This window comes from Lutra lutra, chromosome 16 (assembly GCF_902655055.1).
Source record: "Lutra lutra chromosome 16, mLutLut1.2, whole genome shotgun sequence".
NCBI classification, from domain to species: Eukaryota; Metazoa; Chordata; class Mammalia; order Carnivora; family Mustelidae; genus Lutra; species Lutra lutra.
In genome coordinates, this window is record NC_062293.1 from 59,896,336 (window position 1) to 59,922,950 (window position 26,615).

Sequence of the window (26,615 nt, forward strand, 5' to 3'; positions counted from 1 at the left end):
GGGGTGTGGTGAGTAGGGGAAGTAACCGTGCTTGCTTTCTCAAAGGTACACCGCCATCCGAGGATATTAACTGCTCAAAAAACTCAGGTCTGTATTCAGGTCCTTCCCTAACGTTAGCTGGATTTAGGGCAAAAGTACCGATAGATGCCACATGCCTACCCAAATTATTTAAAATTATAAATCATTTCATCTGTTCACCTTAATATGTTCTATTTGGCCGCCACAAGTGATGCAGGAGACCAGGCTTCGGTTCAGATTTCCTGAACTCCTGAGATGTGGGCCCTTGACTGAGGTGGTTAAAGGAGCCCCCACCCCACCCCGGGCTGGACTTGTGCCACCATGTGTGCACACGGCAGCTCAAATGTCCAAGTGATGTGCCCTCCTCTCCCACAGACATAGCTGCCTCTTAGCTACGTGTAGGGATGCCCAGTTGCTGCTCTAGAGAGGATGGATCTGGGGAAGGGGCCCAGTCTCCAGCCTGTGTGTATGTGTGTGTGTGTGTGTGGGGGGGTGGATTCTGGGCTCATGGCTTCCCAGCACCAGGTCCTGAAGGAGGGGCCCAGGTGCCCGGTGGGCACCGTCTCTGCACCCCGTGGGAGGGCTGTGACCACACGAGGCTAGAGGGGAGACTCTAACGCATGGGGCCTCCAGGGCAGGCCTCTTGCGCAGGTAGCGGGCGGCCCTGAGTGTATGTCACATGTCATGTCTCCTGCCCCCCACGAAGAGCGCGGGGTCGTGTCGGCCGCACCCCCAGCAGCCCTTCCAGCGCCGGGCCCAGAGAGGTCCCGTGGCACACAGGTGCTCCGTGCGGAGACGCCAGACACGGGCTCACGCTCTCCCGCACGGACACTCTCCGCAGCCGCCCCGCAGAGGAAGCTCCGTGCGGCCCGGGAGGTTCAGTAACCGGCCCAAGGTCGCACAGCCAGAAGCGGTGGCCGCTGCCTCTGCGCTCTCTTCACCCACCGCCCGGTCTCTTCGCCCGGTCTCTTCGCCCGGCTGGGCGCTCCCGGTTTCTCCTCGCTCCGTGCTGGGCGGAGCACTGCGAGCGGCCCCCGGGCGGCCGGGCGTCCCCTCGCAGGGTCCTCGCGTCCCTCGTCCCGGCCAGCCCCGGCCCCCCGGCCCCCCGCCCGGCTCGCCCGCCCCGCCCGCCCCGCCCGCCCCGCCCGCCCCGCCCGCCCCGCCGCGCGAGGCCCCGCCCCTCCCCTCGGGCGGGTCACGTGCCGCCGGCCCCGCGCCTGCGCACTGCTTATTTCCCGCTGTCAGGATGAGGAGGCGGAGGTCGGCGCTCGGGTCCGTCTCTGCCCGCGGCTGTGGCGGCGCCGGCGGCTCCGGCCTTAGCGGTTCCTCCCTGGGCGGCGGCGGCGGCGGCTCGGTCGACGCCTCCTCCGCCAGCTGAGCCCGCGGGAGCCCGGGACGCCGGCCGCCCGCCCGCCGCGCTCCGCCAGGCCGCCGCCCGGCCATGGCGCAGCCGGGCCCGGCTCCTCAGCCCGACGGTGAGGCGCCCACCATGGCCGGCGCGGCGGGCGCGGCCTGCCGGGCGGCGCGGCGCGGGGGCGCTCGGATGGCGGGGGGCGCGCGCGGGCCCGGGGGGCGCGGCGGGGGCGCGCGGGGGCGAGCGCGGCGGCGGGGCGCTGGGGGGCCGCGGGGCGCGCGGCGGCGGGGAGGGCCCGGCACGTGGGCCGCGCGGCGGGGAGGCTGCGGACCTCGGGGCTCCGCCGGCGTCCTCGGTGAGCGCGGGGCAGCCCGCGGGCGGCGGGGGCGGGGCGGCGCTCCCGGGGGGGCCGTGCGGCCGGCCCGGCAGTGCCGGCGCCTGGGGCGGGGGCTGGGGTCTGGAGGACGCGGACCCCCCCGCCGCCGGGTGACGAGCTCCGGGCAGACGCCGCCTCCTTGACCTTCGGCACGCGCGAGGGGAGGCTCCTGCCGATGCTGTGCCGGGAGGACTGCCGCCCGCGTGGACTCGCGCGCCTCGTCGCCGCGGGGCCTGGGGCAGCAAGGACAGGGCGTCTGACGTGCGGGGCTTCGTACGCTCGCCTTCTGCGGGGAGCGCGAGCCCCGCCCGAGTCGCTGGCGGGGCTGCCGGAGGCCTTCCTGACCTTCGCGGGGCGCGGGCTGGGCCCACATTGGAGAGGCCCAGCGCCTCGCTGCGGGTGTTGCTCGCTGGCGCCCTGCTGGGAGCCCGCGAGCTTGCGCCTGGGCGGGGTGTCAGGTGCGGGAGGCCCGGGGGGTGCGGCTGCCCGGGCCTGGGCGCCCGGCGGTCTTGGGCGGGAGCGGGCGGTGGCCCGGGAGGCCGAGCGCACGGCAGGCGCGTCCTGGAGAGCGGGGCCGGGCCCGGGGTCGTCTGAAGTTCCAGCCTTTCGTGGGAACTTGGCCTGAGGGGCCCGAGGCGGTTCTCGGTTAGGGCCTGCCGGCCGCCCGCGGAGCGGTGGGGCCCCCCTCCCGGAGCGGGGAGAGCGCGCGGGGCCGTGGCCAGGCCGAGGTCGTGTCCCCTCGCCTTCGCAGCGGCTGTCTGGGGAGCGCGCCGCGCTTCCATAGGCCCCTCTCGTTGCTGCAGTCGGTGGGCGCCGGGAGCGGCTTCGGGCTGCGGTCGGCGCGGGAGGGATGCTCGGATGCACACAGGCGTCCGCGCGCGCAGGTGGCCGGGCAGCCCGGTCCCAGCAGGACTCTCCGCTCTCCCGGGATGCGGCGCGGTCCTCCTTGTCCACACGCCGGGATGACTAAGCACTTGAGAGCGGGTGGGAATCTGGTGTCCTTTCGCTATTCTTAGTGCAGGTTTACTCCTGGTTTTCCGAGTCCTGGGGCGGCCCGCGAGGTTCGGTTTGCGTGGACCGCGGTGTTTACTCTCAGTGGGGGTGGATGGGCAGCCGGAGCCGCCGGCGCGGAGGGACAGCGCCTGTGTCAGCTCGGTCTGAAGTCCGTCTCGGGGACGTCATTTTTCTCTTCGGCCGAGCTCAGTGTAGGTCACTTCTTAACACCTGAGCTTTGAGGCTCCCTCCGATGTCCTTGCCCTGCCGAGTCTTGAAACTACGTGCGGGATTCTTCTGAGCCGCACCGGCAGTCCGAGAGAACCGTCCAGTTTCCTACTTGAATCCTGCCGTCCTCGTTTTAGTTTAGACGCGGTTGGTCTCTTGTGTTGGTGTCGTGTAACTTTTTGGACACACCTTTGTTTTCAGTGAGATTCGGCAGATTAAGGAAAGGACTGACTTGTGTGTAAATTGATAGAATGAAATGTAATGCCTTTATTTTTAATTTCTTGTTTTGTAAGTTTATTGAAAAGTGGTTTTGTTTTGTTTTAGTTTGCCGGTGCATCTCAGTGTGTTCATTTAGAACCGAGGTGACTTGAATAGCTGGAGGAATTTCATCCGATGATTCCATTTCATCTTGAGAATTCTAAGACTATTTATAAAGATTTTCAAATTTTAACATTTTAAAATCCAAGTTAAACTATATCGTAGAAGCATTTGCTTTCATTTTTCATGTAGAAGCACTGCCTTGGAAAGTCCCCCCATTAAAAATGTGTGGGTATAGAGAATAGGTCTTCTCCCGTCTCCCAGGGGTCATGACTAGTGAGTTTCCTGCCCTTGATTTTTACCTGTAGCTATACAGACATGCTGAGTGCTCTAGTGAAGGGGACGTGCTCTCCGCAGATAGGTCTGCAGCTTGTCTGTCTCACCCAGCGCACGCCGGCCGTAATAACACACTTGCGAGTGGTCCCCTGGATGTGTCCTGTGCAGTCAGCTCTGCATGCCTTGTCTCAGGAGATCTTGGGGTCAGTGAGGCTCTTGCTGTAATACTGTTCCCGTTTTACTGATGAGGAAACTGAGGCACAAACAATAAAAGTGTCTGTAGAGTTCTGTAGCCAGGAGGCGGGGGGAGCCACGGTTCAGATGCAGCCTGTGGAACGTCCGGGCCCTCTGCTCTGTAAACCAGGTCGCCCACTACCTTCGAGGCCAGCGTTAGAGATCTGCTCCATTCTGTTTGCTGCGTGTGCTGCACAGGATTTGTTTGGCTGCTTTTCTGTTGATGGACAGTTCGTTTTCACTATTGGACAAGTTTTTCATTACTTTATAAGCAGTTCTGCTATAGATATCCTTGTACCTATATTTAAGGGATTCTTGTTTCTATAAGAGTACATGAGCTCTGAGTGGTTTAAATTTTGATAGTGATTGCTAGCTTCGTCTCAAAAAAGGTATCGATTTACATACCTTCCAGCAGCGTATGAGAGGGTGGATTTCCTTTGCACTTTTACCAGCCCTGGATAACGTCAGCTGTTTTAAATTCGTATCTCCTGATAGAAAAAATGCTGTTCTTCAGTGAGCAGATTTTGTATACCTAGTCTTTGCCAAGCCCTGTGCCAGGTTCTAGGAAGTCCGATGACGAGCTACTTGCCCGGCACGGCTGTAGGTACTTGGGATACATCCGTGAGCAACACAGATGGTAAACAGCCCAGCCACAGTGCGGGAGAAACAGATACTAAACTACAAACATCAGCAACTGATACAGACTGTCAGGTGACAAACGCTGTGGAAAAAAGGAAGAAGCGAGCAGGGTAAAAGGAAGGGGTGTGTGGGCTGGTCAGCCTTATTGAGAAGACGACAGAGGGTCAGCTATGAGGCTGTCTGGAGGAAAAGTGTTCCAGACAGGGTCAGTGTTTGCACATGCTTTTAGGAATGGTGTGTCTAGCATGTTTGGGGAAGGGCATGGAGGTCAGTATGGCCAGAATGAAGTTATGGGGGGCTTGGTGGAGAGGTGGGAGAGGGGAGGTAGAGGAGAGCAGGAGGACATGAGGTGAGGGGTCATGGCGTGGGGGCAGATCTCGTAGGGCCTTAGGAGCACTGATTGGCTTTCACAAGGGGAACCATTGAGAGTTTTGAGCAGAAGAGTGATGGGACGGGACTTATGTTTTAAAAAATCACTCTGGCTGCCAGATTGGCAACAGAGGACAGGGAGGCATGAGTCTAGGAAGAAGATGGTAAGGCTTGGACTGGATGTATTGACGGAGGTTATTATTTCGAGGGTATGGCCAACAGGATTTGGATTAGATACAGAATGAGGGGGAGAGAGAGAAAGAGAGGGAAAGAGGGAAGATCACTCAGAAGTTACTGGCTTGAGCAGCTGTGAGAGGTACGCAGTGCTATGAATGCCTATAATTTAGGGATTTGACCCAGTTAGGGAGTCTATAAGGTTTTCTAAGGCAGTGATGCTAGAGCTGAGATCCGAAGGGTGAACAGGGGTCCCTGTTTTGGGAGAAGCAGGGTGGCGAGAGTGCTGCAGAGAGGCCAGTAGGGGCTGGCCTGAGTAGGTTTCGTCCTCGGGGCTGAAGCAGAAGCTACTGGAGGGTTTTAAGCAAGTAGGTGACATGATGGCTTTTAAATAGTGATTATACATACTTGGTTTTCCCTCTGTTGTGCAGAATTTTTTTGTAGATCTGACCATTTTAAAAATTTTGTGGTTACGGCTCTTGCTTAGGAAGACCTCTCTTTTTTTTTTTTTTTTTTAAAGATTTTTTATTTATTTATCAGAGAGAGAGGGAGAGAGAGCAAGCACAGGCAGACAGAATGGCAGGCAGAGGCAGAGGGAGAAGCAGGCTCCCCGCCGAGCAAGGAGCCCGATGCGGGACTCGATCCCAGGACGCTGGGATCATGACCTGAGCCGAAGGCAGCTGCTTAACCAACTGAGCCACCCAGGTGTCCCAGGAAGACCTCTCTTAACTCCCGTGTTTATTAAAGAAAACCAAAACCCTCATTTCCAACACTTTTATGGTTTTGTCTTTAATATTTACTGCTTTAAATCATCTAGATTTTATTTATTTTTGAATTTTAATAGGGTTTATACTAAACAAATTTAGTATAAAGAAGTTCTAGCGGGCGTCTGGGTGGCTCAGAGGGTTAAGCCTCTGCCTTTGGCTCAGGTCATGATCTCAGGGTCCTGGGATGGAGTCCTACATTGACATCGGGCTCCTTGCTCATCGGGGAGTCTGCTTCTCCCCTTCCCTTCCCTGCTCATGCGTGCGCTCTCTCTCTCTCTCTCTCTCAAGTAAATAAATAAAATCTTAAAAAAAAAAAAAGAAGCATTAGCTAAACAGGAGATTCCCTCAGAGAAAAAGAACACAGGAATAGCAAGTATACAGGACGGCTGCTCTCTGTAGGGCCGAGGCGGAGAGCCGAGGGAAGAAATCAGTCTTCAAGAGGCCCCTCCCAGTTCTGAGATCAGACTTTCTTGGCCTTCGGGGAGGCTACTTTCTGGCTTGCTGGGAGAAGGCACCTGCATCTGGAATTTATTTTTGACACGACATAGGGATCTGATTTTATTTTTTTTCAAATTGGATAGCCAATTGTTTTAACACAGTTACTCAATAATTCGTGTACTTGGTTCGTTTATCAGAACTTGAGAGATCTCCCAAGTACTAAACTCGCAGATATGCCTGATCTGGAAAGCGAAGCCGTGAGCTCACCCTGCAGCCTTACTGCTCTGGTACCCCGAACCATGGTAGCCCGGATTGTGTGATTGCCTGTAATCTGTACAGGTTACCCGGCTCCCTGCAGACAGAACAGCCTTTGACTCTTAAGGGCTTGGGTTCCTGAAATCCCGTGACCAGTGCATATAGGAGCTCTTTATGCCATGAAATCTGAGGTGCTTTTCTTGTATAATCCTTAAATCGAGTTGTCTTGAGAGGAGTGTGTAGCAGACGTTTTGTACGACACAGTTGTGGCAGGTGGTATGGGGGGCGGGAGATGGAAATGACAGAGAGAGATACGGTCCTCCTTTCGAGAATCTTGCGCTAATGAGGGCATGGGCCTGGGGCGTGCTGATGGGAACTGAGGGGTGCCTCGAGGTCCAGGATCATTTCCTCTGTTGGATAACAGAGGAAGCTGCCACTACCAATCAGAGAAGAGGAAGCCCTAGGAAGGAAGGTGTCTTTGTTCATTTTTCTCGGTAGGTGAGCGGAATCTCTTTCGAGTGGTAGCCCGATTCCTGTTGGAAGGCCTCTGAAGAGCGCGGGAACCCACCACCTCCTCTTGCGACTGGCTCCGGCATTCTGTGCGCGCTTTGCTCGAGCGGGGGCTTGCCCGCCGTAACTTCTGCCCGGGGTTTAGTTCTCTTCTCTGGGACCACGCAGAGCAGATCGAAGGCATCTCTTCTGTGTGAGCCTGAAGAAATTTGAGGATGTGTCCTTCCCAGATATTCTTTGTATTTCTCTTCTCTGGCAGTTTCAGTTTCCTTAACACCTTTCCCCCGGTCCCCCGGCGTGTCAGCTTAAACTTTTATCGCCTTTCAGGCACGCAGAAGGGGGTCTCTGAACACTTTCTTTTTTTTTTTTTTTTTTTAAAGATTTTATTTATTTATTTTACAGACAGAGATCACAAGTTGGCAGAGAGGCAGGCAGAGAGAGAGGAAGGGAAGCAGGCTCCCTGCTGAGCAGAGAGCCCGATTCGGGACTCGATCCCAGGACCCTGAGATCATGACCTGAGCCGAAGGCAGCGGCTTAACCCACTGAGCCACCCAGGCGCCCAACACTTTCTTTTTCTTGACGTGTAGTTAGGACACAGTGTTAGTATCAGGTGTGCAGTGCAGGGATTCGGTAAGTCCGTGCCTTCTGCTCCGCTCGCCGCAGCGTGCACCGTCTGTCACCACACGGCACTACTGCAGTATCATTGACTGTGTTCTCCATGCGGGACCTTCCATCCCAGTGACGTGCCGGTTCCGTCCCTGGACGCCTGGACCTCCTTCCCTCCACGCATTCTGCCAGCCCCCTTCCCCCGCCCCAGGAACCATCTGTTCTCATTTATGGGTTTGTTTCTGCTTTTTGTTTGTTTATTCATTTCTTTTTTAGGGTTTTACATATAAGTGAAATCATACAGCATTTGTCTTTCTCTGACTTATTTTACTTAGCATAATACTCGTTAGGTCCATGCAGATCGTCACAAATGGCAAAGATCCCACTGTCTTTTGCAGCTGAGTAAAATTCCATGGTGCATACACCACATCTTTACCCATTCATCTGTCGGTGGGCGCCTGGGTGTCTTCCGTATCTGGCTATTGTAAGACGACGCTGCAGGGAATGTGGCAGTGGGTGGTCTTTTGGTCCGTGTGTGTGTTCTCTTACTTTAAGTTCCCAGTAGCGGAACTGCTGGATCATAGGGTAGCTCCATTTTTAATTTTTTGAGGAGCCTCCATACTGTTTTCCATGGTGTCTGCACCAGTGTGCGTTCCCAGCCTACAGCGCACCAGGGCTCCTTTTCCTCACATCCTTGTCAACATTTGTTTCCTGTCTTTTTGACTCAAGCCTTTCCGACAGGTGTGAGGTGAGATCTCAATGTGGTTTTGATTTGCGTTTCCCGATGATGAATGGTGTTAGGCAACTTGCCATGTGTCTCTTGGCCATCTGGATGTCTTCTTTGGAGAAACGACTATTCAGATCTTCTGCCCTTTTTTTCATGGAATTACTGGTTCTTTTGGTGTTGAGTTGTAGAAGTTCTTTATGTATTTTAGGTAGTAGTCTTATTGAATATATCTTTTGCAAGTCTCCTCCCATTCACTGGGTAGCCTTTTAGTTTTGTTGATGTTTCCTTTGCTCTGTAAAGGCTTTTTATTTTGATGTGATCCCAGTAGTTTTTGCTTTTGCTTCCGTTGCCCGAGGGGACATATCTAGAAGAATGTAGCTATGGCTGACGTCAGAGAAATTGCTGCATGTGTTCTCCCAGGAGTTTCATTGTTTCAGGCCTCACTTTTAGGTCTTTAATCCGGTCTGAGTCTATTTTTGTGTGTGGTATGATAAAGTGGTCCGGTTTCATTTTTTGCGTGGACCTGTCCGGTTTTCCCAGCACCGTTTATTGAAGAGACCGACTTTTCCCCGTTGTATATTCTTGCCTCTTTTACGGTAGATTGATTATAAAGCGTGGGTCTATTTCTGGGCTCCGCATTTTGTTCCATTGATCTGTGTGTCTGTTTTCGTACCAGTACCATACTGTTTTGATTACTACAGCTCTCTATTATAGACTGAAACTTGGAATTGTGAGATCTCCAGCTTCGTTCCTCTTTCTCAAGATTGCTTTGGCTGTTTGGGGTCTTATACAGTTCCATGCAGGTTTCAGTTGTATTCTGGTTCTGTGAGAGATGTTGTTGGCACTCTGTAGGGATAGCATTGAATCTGTAGGTTGTATCGGGCAGGATGGCCATTTAACAGTATTAAGTCTTCTAATCCAAGAGTGTGGAATGTCTTTCCATTTTTGTCGTTTTCAGTTTCTTTCATCAGTGTCTTAAAGTTTTATAGTTTATAGAGGTCTTTCATCTCTTTCATTAAATTTATTCCTAGGTATTTTATTCTTTTTGGTACAGTTGCAATACTTAACATTCTTTTGATGGTCTCCGAGACGGATGTCCATTGTTAATGACTTCTGGTGGCACCTGATGGTCTCTAGGTGTGTGTTACCTATAGAGAGTAGTATATACAGAGATGTGTTACTGAAAGGAGTCCTAAAGGCTAGTTGTCTTCCCTGATTTTACAGATCAGGAAACTACGGACTAAAGACATGGAAGTGACTTGCATTGTAGCAGGGACAAGAGTAGAATTGAGGAGGAGAGTGGGGCTATCATTTCTCTTCTGGTTACTGCTTCTATTTGTGTAGAATGAACTTTGCCTAGAGACCTCGTTTGATGTGGCCTGAACAGAATCATAGAATTGATGTAACTTGATTATAGTCAAAACACACAAAACTTACTCATTATCATTCCTTTTTCTTTAATACTTTCATTCTTTAAATAAATACTTACTGCATATGCCTCATGCATGGTGGGCGTTGTGTTGTGGATATTACAACAAAATAGAAACGCTCCTTTTGTTATGGAACGTAAAGTTGAGTGGTGAACTCAGAGCGAATCCGTGAGGAAGGGCCTGTCGTCTGGCTGTGGTGCTGTTCCCAGCACCATGTTTGTGATTCCTGTGAGCTGTCGCAGTTTGTTGAAGGAAAGTCAGAGGACGGTGTGCTGTTGAGATAACGTGCTAGCTTTTCTTCATTTACAGCACTTTGACGACAAGTAGGGAGCATCTTAGATCTTTCAGGAAGTTCAGTCAACATAGGTCCTTCCCTCCATTCAACCCTCACTGCACCCCAGGTTATATTGGAGAAAGTGGCATTTGAGTAGAGCCTTGAGTGTGGTGTAGAATTTCTGACCGATGGAAATGGCGTCTTGGAGAAAGATGGTGGAGGAGAGGAGCAGCCAGCAGGGTACAGCTGGAGCAAGTTCAGGGTGAGGTGAGGTGAGTGTGTAATCTGGTGGTGCGGCAGCCTGGGTCTTGATAAGTGACCGGCTTGAGAAAGGGGGTTGAGCCTGAACGGTGGAAAGCTTTGCTTTGAGGGAAGGAGTTGGGGTTTGCCTAGGTGGTGTGGCCCGGCCTGTGTGCTTTGATAGAGTCATAGCGTGTCCCCACCTGGGCCGTAGGAGGCCGCTCTGGAAATTACCCAGAAGGTGGATTGGTCACACAGAGAGGGTAGATCGCAGGTGGTTAGGGAGATTGGCAGGGCTGTTACTGTGACCCGAGAGAGATGATGGGCTGTTCTCTTACGTCTCCGGGAATGGAGAAAAGGAAATGATCGATGGGAGAAATACGATGGTGGGCCAACAGCAGCTTGCTGAACACTTGGTCTGGGGTGCAGGCGGGAGAGAAATGAAGGAGGCTTCTGCGAACGTAGCTGCCGAGCACCGATCTGGGGTTCAGTGGGAGGGTGGGGAGAACAGGAGAATGCGGCAGCTTTGGTTTTAGAGTGTTGATGTGGAGTGCTCGGCAGACGGCTGTGTGGAGACACCCAGGAGGTGCCAGGACTTGCGGCCTGGAGCTTTGGGAAGAAGGCGGGGTGCGGATGCACCGTTGGTCGTCAGATGCCCGGGAGTCCTCCCGGTGAGCCGTGATTGTTGTGTGCGCCTGTCACGGGATGGCCCCTCTGCTTGGGAGACTACAACAACAGGACAGGCTGTACGGAGGACCGCAGGTGGAACGGACGGGTTGGGTGCGCAGGAGGATTCACTACTGGTTAGTAGTGAATCATAAAGGAGCAGAGTTAGGGGGCAGGTCGCTGTGATGCAGAGTCAGTGTTGGAGGGTGACGGTCAGCAGTAGTAAATGCTTGCAGAGCAGTCAGGTGACTGCTCACTTGATGGCTGTCTGGAACCCTGGGAAGAGTTCAGCGAAGGAGATGCTGTAGAGGCAGCACGATAGACTGATGTTTAAAATCGTGGTGATGCACGGCAGTCGGGGCAGTCGCTGGAGAAGGCTCAAAGAGTTGTAACATCGTGTGTTTTAAAAATAAAAATCAAGGGGGGCGCGCCTGGGTGGCTCATCCAGTTAAGAGTCTGTTCTCATGTCAGCTCAGGTCCTGATCTCAGGGTCCTGGAGTTGAGCCCTGGCTGGGGCTTTGCGCTCAGCCTCCGGGTGTCTGCTTGCCTTCCTCCCTCTGCCCCTCCCCCTGCTCACGTGTGGGTGCTCTCTCAAATAAATAAACAAATCTTAAAAAAGAGGAGGTTAATTGTAGGTACTAGTGGCACTGCCAGTAGAAGACAGGAGCCCGAGGGTTTCAAGGAGAAAATAGGTAGGACTCGCTGTCTGAGGAACCGAGAGCAGGTTAGGTGGGGCAGGAACCTGGGTGTCATGAGCAGAGGCGGCTCTCATCCTGCAGGCAGCAGGCAGCAGGGAGAGAGAAAGGCAGAGAAGTCTCTGAGGCAGACGAGAAGCCGACTACATGTGTACGTAGCCTCCGTTCTTTCCTCATTTTTGCCGCGTACGCGGTCTGTCACCTGTGAACAAGGTAGAGGGTTATCTGCCCTCCCGGAGGGTGCAGTTCTGAGACCTCTATTGGAGCCAAGTCAGTCAGCTCCTTCTTACTCACCTGGATTCTGCATCTTAACCACAGAACAGGTGGTTTTCCCAGTTACCCCAAAGCCGATATCGCCAGTACTGTTCTCGATGGGAGGAGAGAAGTTAATTATTTGTGCACTTTGGGGACCGTGGGCCTTGGTGCTTTCTTCTGTCACGGAACCCTTGTTGAGAAGGGCTGGTATAGTAACACGTACGGGACATGATTGGGTCCTTACTATGGAAAGTCTGATGGGGTGCGGGAAGTAAGCCATGATGTGGGGGACCATCCCATTGGTTAAGACTTAAAAATTGAGACAGATAGATACTGATCATTTAATCCTCAACTGACATCTGCTTTTCCTAAGCTCCTGCTACATTATGTCTACAAAGAGCCGACTTCTGTGGCCTCCCACCCCATCTAGATCTAACGTCCCCGACTTCCTTATCTACCCCAGAGCAGAGTTTGTCTGCGACTGCATTCTTCCATTTTATTGTGGCCTTGGTGAGCTTCTGTAGACCGTGTCAGAAGGGACAGCAACGGTTTAGATCCAGCTCTGTTGCAAAAGTTTTCTTTGCATTTGTTCCTAATAGATGAAAATTTAGTCTTCCTGGAACACCTCCATTTTTCTGTGGTAACTGTATTAGAAAAGTCTTAATTTTGGGGGGCCCAGATATATTCCTTATAGTTTAGACACCTTGGTTCTGGCCTTTTGAACAAATCAGAATTAGGCCATTTTCTCTTCCACACAGAAGGCCTTCAGATACTTACAGAGCTCGCTCCCATCATAAATCTGTGATTTATTGAGAAGCTATATGACTTCTACCATGCTGTGTAATTTTTAAAATTTTTTGAGCATTTACTGTATACTAGTCACTGGGGATACAGATATAATAAAGGAATAGACTGTTTTTTAGAGAATTTTTGGAGAAGTTTTATTTCTTGATTTTTTTTTTTTTTAAAGATTTTATTTATTTGACAGAGAGAGATCACAAGCAGGCAGAGAGGCAGGCAGAGAGAGAGGAGGAAGCAGGCTCCCCGCTGAGCAGAGAGCCCGACGCGGGGCTCGATCCCAGGACCCTGAGATCATGACCTGAGCAGAAGGCAATGGCTCAACCCACTGAGCCACCCAGGCGCCCCTATTTCTTGATTTTTTTAAAAGTACTTTTTTTTGGGGGCGCCTGGGTGGCTCAGTGGGTTGGGCCTCTGCCTTCGGTTCGGGTCATGATCTCAGGGTCCTGGGATTGAGCCCCGCATCGGGCTCTCTGCTCAGCGGGGAGCCTGCTTCCTTCTCTCTCTCTGCCTACTTGTGATCTCTGTCTGTCAAATAGGTAAAAAAAAAAGTATTTTTTTTTTTTTAAAGATTTTATTTTCAAGTACACTCTACACCCGACGTGGGGCTCGAACCTACGACCTGAGATCAAGAGTCACGTGCTCTATTGACTGAGCCAGCCAGGTGCCCTTCAGAGAAGTTTCAGATTCACAGCAAAATTGAACAGAAAGTACAGTTTCCTTATACCCTCCCCCAGCTGACTCCCCCACCATCGGCCTCTCGCGTCCTGCGGCACACGTGGTGGTAAGCCTGCACACGGCGTTTCATTATCGCCCAGGGTCCGTCGTTTGCATTAGGGTTCGCTCTCGGAGCTGGACGCCCTGGGAGTTTGGGTGGTGTACGATGACGTGTGTTCCTTGACCGTTACAGTGTCATACAGAAGGTTCACTGCCCTGAATCCCACCTGTTCATCTTCCCCCGCCCCACCCAGTTCTTGGCAACCGCTGATCTTTTCACTGTTTCCATAGTTAGGCCTTTTCCGGAATGTCCGGTCAGTGGAATCCTGGCTGTTTTTTCCACTTAGCGCTATGTATTTCAGGTTCCTCCATGTCTTTTGTGTGGCTTCTCCGCACTCATGCTCCATCGTACGGATGGATGTACCAGTTTTTCCCTTCACCTGCCGAAGGACGTCATGGCTGCTTTCCAAGTCCTGGCGATCGTGAGTAAGGCTGCTGCGGTGCGGATTTCTGTGTGGATGCGTGCCGCCAGGGAGCGTGATGGCTGGATCGTTTGAGTGTCAGAGTGGCTGCGCCATTTTGCCTTCCCACCAGCAGGGAACGGGGATTCCTGTGCCTCCGCGTCCCCACCAGCATTTGTGTTGGCTGTGTCTGGGATTGCCTCCATTCCAGTAGGTGTGTGGCGCTCTCTCGTTTTCACGCGCAGTTCCCTAGTGACGTGATGTGGGACATCTTTTCTTATGCTTATGTGCTGTCTGTATATCTTTTGTGAAGCGTCCATTCAGAATTTTGGCCCTTCTTTGAATTGGGTGATTCATTTTCTTGTGCTTGAGTTTGAGAGTTCTTGTATGTTTTGCAGAACGGTCCTTTATAAGATGTGTCTCTTGCAAGTATTTTCTCTGAGCCTGTGGCTTGTCTTCTCATTCTATTGACAGTGTCTCTTGCCAAGCAGTTTTTTTTTTAAATTTAAGATTTTAATTTTTTGAGAGGCAGAGCAGGAGTGATGGGGGAGAGGCAGAGGGAAAGAGAGGGGCAGGCTTCCTGCTGAGCAGGGAGCCTGATGTGGGATTCATTCCCAGGACCCTGGGATCATGACCTGAGCTGAAGGCAGGTGCTTAACCAACTGAGCCGCCCAGTTGCCCCCAGAAGTTTTTAATTTTAATGAAGTTCAGCTTATTAGTTGTTTCATTCATGGATGGTACTTTTGATATAGTATCTGAAAAGTCATTGCCATACACAAGGTCGTCTAGATTTTCTGCTGTGTTTTGCTCTAGGAGTTTTACAGTTTTGCATTTTGCATTTAGGTCTGTGACTCATTTTGAGTTAATTTTTGTGGCAAGTTTAAGGTCTGCATCTAGATTCTTCTTTTTTCCTGTGCAGTCTAGCTGTTCCAGCACCATCGTTTGTCGTCCTTTCTCCATTGAACTGCCTCTCCTTCTTTGTCACACGTCAGTTGACTCCGTGTGGTTTTGTTTCTGGCTGCTCTGTTCTGTCCCATGGAATTATTTGTCTGCTGTTTCATGCTATGTGTTTTTCAATTTCTTTCTTTTTTTTTAAAGATCTTATTTATTTATTTGACAGACAGAGATCACAAGTAGGCAGAGAGGCAGGCAGAGAGAGAGGAGGAAGCAGGATCCCTGCTGAGCAGAGAGCCCGATGCGGGGCTTGATCCCAAGACCCTGGGATCATGACCTGAGCCGAAGGCAGAGGCTTTAACCCACTGAGCCACCCAGGCGCCCCTCAATTTCTTAATTAAAAATGTTTGTGTGAAAAATAAATGCTTGTGGTAAAACAGTTTGTAAATTTCTAAAAAGGAGAGGGAGAGTCCATATAAGCTCCTAAGCTCATTACTCAGAGGTAAACACTAGGAAAGGCCTGGTATATATTTTTTCTAGTTTTTAAAAAAGTTTGCGTCCTGATGATTTAGAAGTGGGATCATACTGCATATTGCTATTCTCAAGCTTTCTTAACTTTGTTTTTGATACAGATTATGTCATCAGTTTTGAAATAGATTGTTTTTGTGCAGTTATAAATGCATTATAATTTGTAAAAGTATGTCCCCACTGATGAATATTTATGCCATTATGGTAATGCTACAGTGAGTATCCTTGTAGCTGTCTTTGCATACTCCTGTGAATGTTTTTTGTGGTGTAAAGTCTTCCAACTGGAATTACCGAGTCAAAGAACGTGCAGGTTTAAAAAATTAATGGCAAGTGCCAGATTCTCTTTCAGAAAGGGTTGACAGTTTGCAGGCTCCCCATCAGGGCATAAGAAGACTTGCAGCTCCTCAATTTAACATCTTTGCATGTGGGAAAGTTGACTTCTTTGTCCTCTGTGCAGCAGGTGGAGCAGGAATCTCCCCCACTTTGTATTTTAATTTTGAGATGTTTTGGCATATGGACATATTTTAATTTTTTTGTGATTTAATACTTTTTTCCTTAGTGGCTTCTAGATTTACTTCTACCTCCTTGTGTTATCTTCTAGTATTTCCTATTAAATATTTGATCACACTGGGATTTGTTTTGATGTTAGGACTGAGACAGGAATCCAGCTCTTAAAACTTATCTTCAAACGGGGAGCCGGGAGTTCTTGTGCCACACAGCGACGGGCCCGTTTCCCTCCGTTGATTTGGAAACGCTACGATGTATTACATGCTCTCCGTCCAGGGACACTTGAGTCCATTTTCGGATTGTATTTTGTTGTATTGATTTATCTGTTCTGCTGTCATACCGCATGGTAACAGTTGCTCACTGATACTTCCTCGTGTTTTCATCTTCTGAGAGCCAGAAACCCTCATTGTTCATTTTCTCGAGTTTTCCCCCAGCCATTCTTTGGTATTTATTAATTCAGATAAAATTTAGAATGAGCACATTAAGCCTGCTCACCATCCTCCCCTCTCCTGCCCCCCACCCCCAAAAAAGGCCTTTGGAGAAAACCTTATTGGCTGAGTTCATAAACTAAGGAGAACATGGATCTCTAGCAGAAAACCTTTACAGTTACATTGCCCTATGACACTTTGAATACGTTAACTATATTATTTATTTCTCCACATTCTTGGGGGGTAGCATTATCTGTATCTTACAGTTGAGGAAATAAAACTAAGTAACTTCCCAGGATTCAGGTTCCCGTGACTACTTTCATTCACCCACTATCTCTGAGGTCGGTGTTGGTTAAGGAAGTGCTTAGGTCATTAAAAAAGGGTCAAAATTAAAACAAAATCCCATTTCTTTTTTGATCACAAAGCACAAGAAACTTGTAAAGAAAGCTGGACTCACCCATAATTCCATCCTTCCGAGGATTTCTTCGGCTGGTCTACGTCGGTCATGTTTTATGTCTACAAATAAACAGTGTTTGAGCTGTTGAGACATGGGTGGCTTGGTGTATTGGACATTGACTCTTGATTTAGGCTCGGTCATGACCTCAGGGTCCTGGGATCGAACCCTGTGAAAGGTTCTGTGCTGAGCAGGAAGTCTGCCTGGGATTCTCTCCTCCCTGTCCCGCCACCCGTCCCTGCTCCGTCCCTGCTTGCGTGCTTGTGCGTGTGCTCTCTCTCTGTCTCTCTCTCTCAAGTAAATAAATAGAATCTTAGAAGATTCCTTATATAAAGAAATGTTTAAACTGTTGATCGTATCACACATGTGGTTTTTTATTCTGCTATTTTTGTTTTATAAAGTGAAATTTCCTTGTAAGTTATTTCTCAAAAACCCACTGGTTTTAAAAGTCCAATTTACCATATGAATGTATCATAATGTAATCATTTTCCTGTTACTCTTGCCTGTTTGATTATCCTTGAGATCTTGCTGTTAATAAGGAATTCTCCGGGAGGCATCCTCAACGTTAAGCTTTGAGTGTTTCCTGGAGAGTCCTGGATCAAGAAACGTGAGGTTTTGTTGTGTGTGTTGCCAAACTGCTTTCCAGAAATCCGGTTCTAGTTTATATTTCTACCATTAATGTCATCGCACCCTTGCTAGCATTAAGTATAGACTGAAAACTTTATTGCTGGTAGCATAGGCAAACCTTTGTCTTGTTTAACTGGTGTTCTGTGACACAGAGCGGTCTAGGATTGCATGTGAACCAGTTAGATGACGCTTTGGCGCTTTCAGAGACCCGCTCTGTCTCTGTACCAGACAGTCTCCTGTACTGTGGTGTCTACTGCCTACATAGTTGCCGGTTTTTTGTGTTTTTTCCCCCAAATAATTTGAATTCTTAAGTTCTTTCTGTAGGAGCTGTTTGTCAAATTAGGTCTTTCACATCTTTTATTTAAGTCCTTAATTTTCTTTCTTTTAGATAAAATTGATACTGCTTACTGCAAATAATTCAGAAAATGCAGAAAAGCATTAAGAATAAAATGGTGATCGCCTGAAGATAATTTCCATTAACATATTTATGTATTATTTTTGTAGAATTTTCATAGGTGTATTAAAATATATGAAAAAACTCTTTAAAATTTGATAAAAAATTTTACTGTTAGAGGATGCTCTTCCCACTTACGTGAAGGGTTGTTTATGACGTACTGTGAGATAGTGTTATTTTTCCTGAGCGCGTAGTATCACATGGTATGGATTCCATAACATGTTTGATTCTCTCGTGAATACTTAAGTTTCAGGGGTTTTTTGGGTTTGTTTGTTTTTCAAAGATTTTTATTTATTTATTTGACAGAGATCACAAGTAGGTAGAAAGGCAGGCAGAGAGAGAGAGGGAAGCAGGCTCCCCGCTGAGCAGAGAGCCTGATATGGGGCTCGATCCCAGGACCCTGAGATCAAGACCTGAGCCAAAGGCAGAGCCACTGACCCACCCAGGCACCCCTAAGTTTTAGTTTTTTCCCCACAACAGCTAGCATGGCACGGGGCTTCTGACACCTAGCTCTCTGGAGGTCTCTGCAGCCCCACCTCAGTCAGTCTCCGCTGGTTGTTGGAGAAGTTGTGCACGCTTAGATTTTGCTGGGTCTGGTGTGTTTCCGTTCTGGTGTGTGCTCGTGTGCTCAGAGCAGGTGGGAATCCAGTCTCTGGAGGCTTCTGCAGGTAGAGGGTTTGGTGTCTGTGTGTGTCGCCAGGTCGGAAGTCCGCAGTCCAGGGATGGTCCAGGGCCCGCTTTTGCCTCTTCTCCACTTTCCTCCCACAGGAGCCTTTCTGCTCACATCTTAATCACTTTTCTTGCAGATGCAGTTCTGATGACCTTGTGGGAATATTTATTCCTTTACGTCTTTCAGTATTTTCTCTGTTCCCGTGTGTAGCATTCCGTCCTGTTGGCACAGGGATCGTCCTTAGGCTGGGCGCTCTGTTTCCCACAGCTATTTCCTCTTTAATTGCTTACTGTTTCCTCTTTATTGTATTCACTGGGACTCTTTCCGTGCTTTTTGTTCTCTTTAACAAAATTAAGTATTTCTTCTCGTTGGACAGATTTTTGCACACTTAGGGTGAGCTCAAGTTGGTTGTACAGGCCTCTCTTCTGTGTGTAGTTCAATTTGATTGAATTGTTTCACAGTTCTGTTCATAGGTGCGGCTGGCCTGTATTTCCATTTTGGAACTACCTTGCGTTTTGGTACCTCGATTATGCGAGCTTGCTAAAATAAATTGGGAAACATTCTATCCTTTATTATACTGAGGGAAGTGTAAGTAATGTAGAAAATATTTATTCCTGTAGATTTGATAGAATTTGTTATGTTCTCTTTAAAAGTTCATCTTGAAATTTGTAAAGCTCCTTCATAATTTTTTGTCATTTTTCTATTGTTAGGCATTAGCTTATTTTTGATGTTTTGGAATTTTAATTGGTGGTATAGTCAATGCTCTTGAAATTAAATGTACACATATCTATGATTACTTCTTTAGGATAAATTCTTAGTAGTGAAATTGCCTGGTTAAAAAGTATACAGACGTGTAAGCCTTTTGCTGTTGACTGCTACATAGTCGCCTGTCTTGAATTACACCCTGGATTTGTTTTAATCAGGTTCGGTAAGGTGATAGATATAAATGTATTTTTTTAAAGAGTTTATTTATTTATTTGACAGACAGAGATCATAAGCAGGCAGAGAGGCAGGCAGAGAGAGAGGGGGAAGCGGGCTCCTCGCTGAGCAGAGAGCCGGATGCAGGGCTCAATCCCAGGACCCTGAGATCATGATGAGAGCTGAAGGCAGAGGCTTTAACCCACTGAGCCACCCAGGCGCCCCAGGTAAGGTGGCAGATATAGAGACGACTGCCTTTGAAAGCAGATTTTATTACTTAGAGTGTCCAAGACGGTGGGGGGGGGGCATGCCATTGGAGAATACCGGGTTGGTCAGGAGGCAGAAGGGGCCCATGGAAAGCGTGGCCTAGAGCCTTTATTGTGGTTTCCGTGGGAAGGAGTAGGTGGGCCAGAGGAGGCGAGGTGGAACAAGCTTAGGATTGTCTAGTTTGAGTGATGTCCGCAGGTCTCTGGTGTTCTGATACCTGGCCCGGGGGTGATGGGAAATACTGGCTTGCTGTGTCAGAGCAGATGAGCGAGGCAGTTATAGACCTCCGTGTAGTGGGCTTGCGTGCGCTGGGCACGTTTGCAGGTGAGTTGTTTAGTATCCTGGGAACTAGCTGACCCTGGGGGCGCAGTCCCTTCCTGGCCAGCTGGGCTCTGTGACGTCAGAGCATCGTAACGTGTGGATAATAAAGACATGAATTAATGCACCGACCTTTGGGATTGTAGTGCTCTGTGCTCCCACCAGCAGTGTGCGGACCGCCACCACGAAGTAGCGGTGTCTTTTCAGGAGAGAAATCCACAGGGACACCTGGTGGCTCAGTTGGTTCAGCGTCTGACTCCTGCTATCAGCTCTGGCCTTTATCTTAGGGCTGTGAGTTCAAGCCCTGGGCTGGTTCCCTGCTGGCTGTGGAGTGTACTTTAAAAAAAAAAAAAAAAAATTTTCATAAAAATGTTGGCTAGTTTTGGTGAGCAGAATCTTGTTCAGATTTGCATTTCTTTGATCTCTGTTGGTTTTTAGAATTCTTTTGCAAATCATCCATCTTTAACCACTAAATAATATTTGCTTTTTTATTTACCTTTAAGAGCTTTTCCTACAAAGACATTTCTCTAGCAGGTCTAGGGACTTTTGTGTGTGTGAAACGTTGTTGCTGTAAATTTGAATTAGTTGCAGAGTGATCAAAGGAGAACAAGTGAGGGGATGGGGGGCACCTGATTGGACTCTGATGTCCGTGGAGACATCCCATACCTGTGGATCCTGTTTACACTTTCTAAGTTGTACAGAAGACACTTGGGGATGAAGACTTACTTCCGCCACCAGAGTCTTTCTTGTTTGGGGATGTGAAAATGAAAGCCTTTTTGTGTGACCGTTACTGAGTGATCTGGTTGAATTTGGAACAAGAAATCAAATTACTTCCTTAGGCACTGTCTTCCTGCATTTAAAAAAAAAAGTTTTTTAAACTCTGAAAAACACCCATGATATTTTATTTTATTATTTTAAAAAATATTTTATTTATTTATTTGACAGAGAGCACAAGCAGGGGGAATGGCAGAGGCAGAGGGAGAACAGACTTCCTACTGAGCAAGGAGCCCGATGTGGGGCTCGATCCCAGGACCCTGGAATCGTGACCTGAGCTGAAGGCAGACACTTAACTGACTGAGCCACCCAGGTGCCCCCTGCCGCATGAGTATTTTATATGCGGTGTTTGCGTAGTTTTGGTAGGATTGCTGTGTCTTTCCTGGATTTCTCCAGTATTTAAATTAAACTTCTCTTTCTTTCTTTCTCTCTCTCTCTCTCTCTCTTTCTTTCTTTCTTTTTAAGCCCTTTTATTTATTTGCCACAGAGAGAGAGCGCACAAACGGGGAGTGGGAGAGGGAGCTGCAGGCTCCCTGGGGAACAGGGGATTGAGGTGGGGCTCCATCCCAGGACCGGGATCGTGACCTGAGCGTAAGGCAGATGCCGCGATGAGACCCCCAGGCGCCCTCCTTATGCTCTTGTGAGGCGTGAGTGTTGAGAAGCACCCGTGCAGGTGTCAAGTGAGCAGGGGAGAGAGTGTCACAGAATTCAGGGACTTGCTGTAGTTATGGACTGGTGACCCTCCGAGCTTTACGATGGAAGGGAGGGACTCTTTACCTGTAGTCTGCGCTGTCACTCTGGCTCTGAGGGTGTCAGCCCTGTGAGTTTATAGCAGACCCCTACCTTTGTCACTGCTGGCCTCTAGGGCCGGGTTGCTCATTGCTGTGGATGGCCGTCCTGGGTACCGTGGGGTGTTGAACAGCATCTCTGGCTTCCATACCCCTCTCCTCAGGTCTGACAACCGGAAACGCTTCCCACATTGCCAGATGTCCTCTGGGGAGCAAAGTCACCTCCAGGTGAGAACCACTAGTTTCTTTTCTTTTCTTTTTTTTTTTTTAATATTTTATTTATTTGACACAGAGAGAGAGATCACAAGTAGGCAGAGAGGCAGGCAAAGAGAGGGGGAAAGCAGGCTCCCTGCTGAGCAGAGAGCCCAACTCGGGGCTTGATCCCAGGACCCTGAGATCACGACCTGAGCCGTAGGCAGAGGCTTAACCCACTGAGCCACCCAGGTGCCCTGAGAACCACTGGTTTCTAACAAAATGCTTTAGGATGCCTCCGTATCATTCTGATGTAAAACTATACACACGATTAAAAAAAAATTAACAGTATGATGCCCTTAGTGTAAAGGAAAGTAATTAAGTAATGAACTTTAGCACGTAAATAAACAGTGTGACTGAGTGAGAGAGCACCTCTAGGAGGCAGTGGTATACCTGTTTGTGGGTCCCACTTCTGTGATGGTGAGTCTTTGATAGTGGTCTCCCCTGTTAATCCCCCGTAGTCACACGGAGATCCGTCTAGGCCTTGGCACGTCAATGTTTATACCCCCCCACCCCCCGCACGAATATTAACATCAGTGCGCACCCCTGAAAAGTTTTACTGGTTGGTTCCTCTTGTCCCCTTCTAGGAACATGTAATTAATTTTCTTTATCCACTTGTAGGCGGAATAGCTGTTTATCAAACTTTTGTTCCCTCTTACATATGACCTTGTTGTTTCTGAAAAGCTCATAAATAATGCATTCAACTTCCCTTATAAATAAACTATAAACCCTTGTGGCTTTATTATGTATTTATGAACTTTTTTTTTTTAAACTTTATTTGTCGGAGAGAGAGAGCGCACAAGTAGGGGGAGCAGCAGGCAGAGAGACTCCCCGTGGAGCAGGGAGCTCAGGGTGGGGCTCCCTCCCTCCTAGGACTCTGGGATCACAACCCGAGCCAAAGGCAGACGCCCAAGTGACTGAGCCACCCAGGCGTCCCGAAGAACTTTTTTTCTGATAAATAACTCCTAATGTCAGTTTTGTAGCTGTCGGTGGTCTTTTTACAAAGTAAGAGATGGAAAGTGACATCGGTAGTTTAGATTTTCGGTGTAATACTGAAGGACACTGTGTACATAGGGAATTTGAATTTACAGTATAATAAAACATGATTCTAAGAGAGGTTTGACTTTTCCCCTGTAAGTGATAAATCTTAAGAATATTCTCAACCAGGACACCTTGGTGGCGCGGTTGGTTAAACGTCTGCCTTTGGCTCAGGTCATGGTGTCGTGGTCCTGGGATCGAGCTCCGCGTCATGCTCCCTGCTCAGTGGGAAGCCTGCTTTTCCTTCTCCCTCTGTTCTGCTCCCTGCTTGTGTGTGCACATGCGTGCTCTCTCTCTCTCTTTCTCTCTCAAATTAAAAAAAAAAAGTGTTCTAGGGGCGCCTGGGTTGCTCAGTGGGTTAAGCCGCTGCCTTCGGCTCAGGTCATGATCTCAGGGTCCTGGGATCGAGTCCCACATCGGGCTCTCTGCTCAGCAAGAAGCCTGCTTCCCTCTCTCTCTCTCTCTGCCTGCCTCTCCGTCTACTTGTGATCTCTCTCTGTCAAATAAATAAATAAAAAAATCTTAAAAAAAAAAAAAGTGTTCTAAACCAATGACCATTTTATATTAAAGGAATTGGTAATAGTCAGAAACAAAGTTTTTATTAAATAGTTCTCTGTTGTGAATTATAAATGTGAATACGTATAATGCCCCATTATCTGGAAGGGTGGGAGAATGAATATTTTTAATTATTACTATTTTTTTTAAGAGAGTGAGGGAGAGGGAGCATGTGGGCTGGGAGAGGCAAAGGGAGAGGGAGAGTCTTAAGCAGGTTCCTCACCGAGCGTGTGGCCCAATGCAGGGCTTAATCATGACCCTGAGATCATGACCTCGGCTGAAATCAAGAGTCTGATATTTAACAGACTGAGCCATCAGGCGCCCTGAAATGATATTTTGTGGGCGTATTATTTTTCAGCTAATTTAGAGGTAAGCCTTTCAACACAGAAGAGGTGAGACTTAAAAAAAAATTAGACTTAGAGTCCTTTCTGTGGAACATTTTAAACACTTAAAAAGATCCGTAGGTAGGGGCGCCTGGGTGGCTCAGTGGGTTAAACCTCTGCCTTCGGCTCAGGTCATGGGCTCAGGGTCCTGGGATCCAGCTCCATATCAGGCTCTCTGCTCGGCGGGGAGCCTGCTTCGTCCTCTCTCTCCCTCTGCCTGCCTCTCTGCCTACTTGTGATCTCTCTCTCCATGTCAAATAAATAAATAAAATCTTAAAAAAAAAAAAAAAAGATTCGTAGGTAGAACCAGAACGCTCCATGTGCCGTGACTGTCGTTGTGTAGCTGATCTTGTTTTTGGTTGTAATCCTCTCCCTACTTCCTGTCCTGGACTTTTAAATAGCCTATCTCAGACACCTATGATTTCATTTGAAAACATTTCAGTATCTATGTAAACATAGCCACAGTACTACGATCACATCTAAAAACAGTCAACAATCATTCTTTGTCATGAAATATCCAGTCCAGGTGGACATTTCCTCAGTTGTCTCAATTTGAAAAATTGGGTTTATTCCAAACAGGACCCAGAATAGGGGCCATTAGAGTTGGTTGGTCTGTGTTGTCTCTTCCCTCCACCTCATAATTTGTCGAAGACGGCTGTCCTGTGGCACACTCGCCCCTGTAACTTCCCGATTGCGTCTGTATTTTGGTGTTCTCCGTAGTCTTGTCTTCTGCGTTTCCTCTAAGTTGGGAGTTAGATCTGAAGTCATATTCAGATCTACCTTTGTTTGTTTGTTACATGTATTTTGGCATTTTTTGTGTGTGTGGTGGTTTTCTTTTGCTTTTTAAAGACCATCTCAGAGTGGCAGTGGGTACGTCCATCGGGGGCACCTGGTGTCTGGTTGGCTCTTTTGGAGACGTGAGGACCACCGATGACCATTCCTGTGTTTCTCTGTTCATTAGCATTTGTCAGATGGTAGTTATAGCCGGAACACTTCTGGACGAGGAACGCTCCGTGTAGATTTTGCTACCTTAAGGGATAGTTTGTGTAGGAAGCGGAGAAGGAAGGAGTGATACTTTTCCTGGTAGGCTTTCACAGTGATAACTTGGTTGCCTAGATAAGGTGACCAATCAGGTTTTTTTTCTTTATATATTGAGAATATGTGGATTTACATGTATACTCGTGTTTTGACTCATTGTTATTTTTATTGATTGTGTTGGTTTACTTTGGGTGCTCCAACAAATTACCACAAACTGAATGGCTTTAAAACAATAGAAATTTATGATCTCACAGCGGGGGAGGCGGGCAGTCCAAAATCCATACCCCTGGGCTGAAGTGTCAGGCGTTGGCAGGGCTATGCTCCTTCCAGTGGCTGGGGCGGGCGGCAGTTCTAGCCCCTTGCGGTGTCTGCTGCTGCTGGCCTTCCCTGGTGACCCCACCCCAAGCTCAGCCTTCGGTGTCACAGTGCCGAGTCCTGCGTGTGTCTGCTGCACAGGTCCTCTTTCTAAAAGGCACATATGGGGGCACCTGGGTGGCTCTGTCCGTTAAATGTCTGCCTTCCGCTCAGGTCATGATCCCAGGGTCCTGGGATTGAGCCCCACATCGGGCTCTCCGCTGGGCAGGGAGCCTCCCTCTCCCTCTTCCTCTGCTGCTCCCCCTGCTTGTGCTCTCTGTCTCTCTCTCTCTCTGTCAAATAAGTAAAATCTTAAAAAAAAAAAAAAAAAAAAAGGCACGTATGGATTGCATATAGGGCCTAGGATGTACCCAGGATGGGCTCCTCCAGGTCCTGAATCATGTCTTTTGCCACAGAAGGTAATACTTACAGGTTCTGAGGATTAGGAATGAATATATCTTGAAGGGGAGGGGTGCTTTGATGTGCAGATGATCTCTTTGGGCCACTGTCTTTTCTAGGACTCCTCAGTCCTTTGATAGAACCCCAGCAGATGCCACCATGTTTCAGCTTCGTCTTGTTCCCTTCCCATCCAGGCCGGGAATCAGTCACTATTTCCAAGGAGCTCTGCTTCCTTTTAGTGAGAAACAGTATTTAGAGGCCGCATTCTGGGAGCTCGAAGTCTAGCTACTTTTTTTAGCGGCTTTTCTAAAATAAAATGCACTTTAATGTGCTTCCTTTAACAAAGTGCACTGGACATCATTAAGTCTTTTTTTAAAAAAGATTTTATTTATTTATTTGACAGAGAGAGAGAGAGTGCGCACAAGAAAGCACAGCCGCAGGCAGAGGGAGAGAGAGAAGCAGGCTCTCTGCTGACCAGGGAGCCTGATGCGGGACTCGATCCCAGGACCCCGGAATCATGACCCTAGCTGAAGGCAGCCGCTTAACCAACTGAGCCACCCAGGCGTCCCCCCTCCTTTTTTTTTAAAGTAAGCTCCATGCGCAGTGTGGAGCCCAGCTCAGGGCTTGAGCTCATGACCTTGACATCAAGACCTGAGCTGAGATCGAGTCAGACGCTTATCAACTGAGCCATCCAGGCGCCCCCACATTAAATCTCGTATTGGTAATTCATTATGAACATCAGTTTTAGGACTGGTGACTGGTAGGCTGGTGACTTTTCCATTGCTGCTGAATTTTAAAATTAAAATTAAAATTTTAAAATTAGATTTATTTGCTTTTATACTAAACGTACAACACTTCCGTGGAGTTCTAGTTACTGTTCTTTGTTTCTCTGTGACCCAGCTCTTCTTGCTGCCAGTGCGGTCTGTTTCTTACCTACAAGGCTTTTCAGTATACTCTCCACATTCCTGCCTAAACCCTGCTTTTTTCCATACCCTTTGTTTTCTGACTCCAGGAACACTCAGGGTTATTAGGAGATAAAGTCAGATCTCACAGAATATCAAGTCTCTGGATCTTCCTGTTTTTATATATAGAATCGTACTGTCTGTAGCTTTGGTGTCTGGCGTCTTCCAGTTAGTGTGATGTGTTTAAGG

General features: G+C 48.8%; 1 protein-coding gene across 3 annotated transcripts in view; it reads left to right on the forward strand.

Moving 5' to 3' along the window:
• The first annotated feature begins 1,250 nt into the window (after positions 1-1,250).
• Positions 1,251-26,615, forward strand: part of RABEP1 (rabaptin, RAB GTPase binding effector protein 1) — an 88,840-nt gene continuing 63,475 nt past the window's right edge. For 2 of the 3 annotated variants that reach the window (XM_047707634.1, XM_047707636.1), the window contains exon 1: positions 1,251-1,493. In XM_047707634.1, coding sequence (XP_047563590.1) covers positions 1,460-1,493 — 34 coding nt within the window. In that variant the 5' untranslated portion in view covers positions 1,251-1,459. Of the gene's footprint in view, positions 1,494-1,793; positions 2,207-26,615 lie in introns of those variants that run through there. The other variant, XM_047707633.1, reaches the window with a different exon arrangement.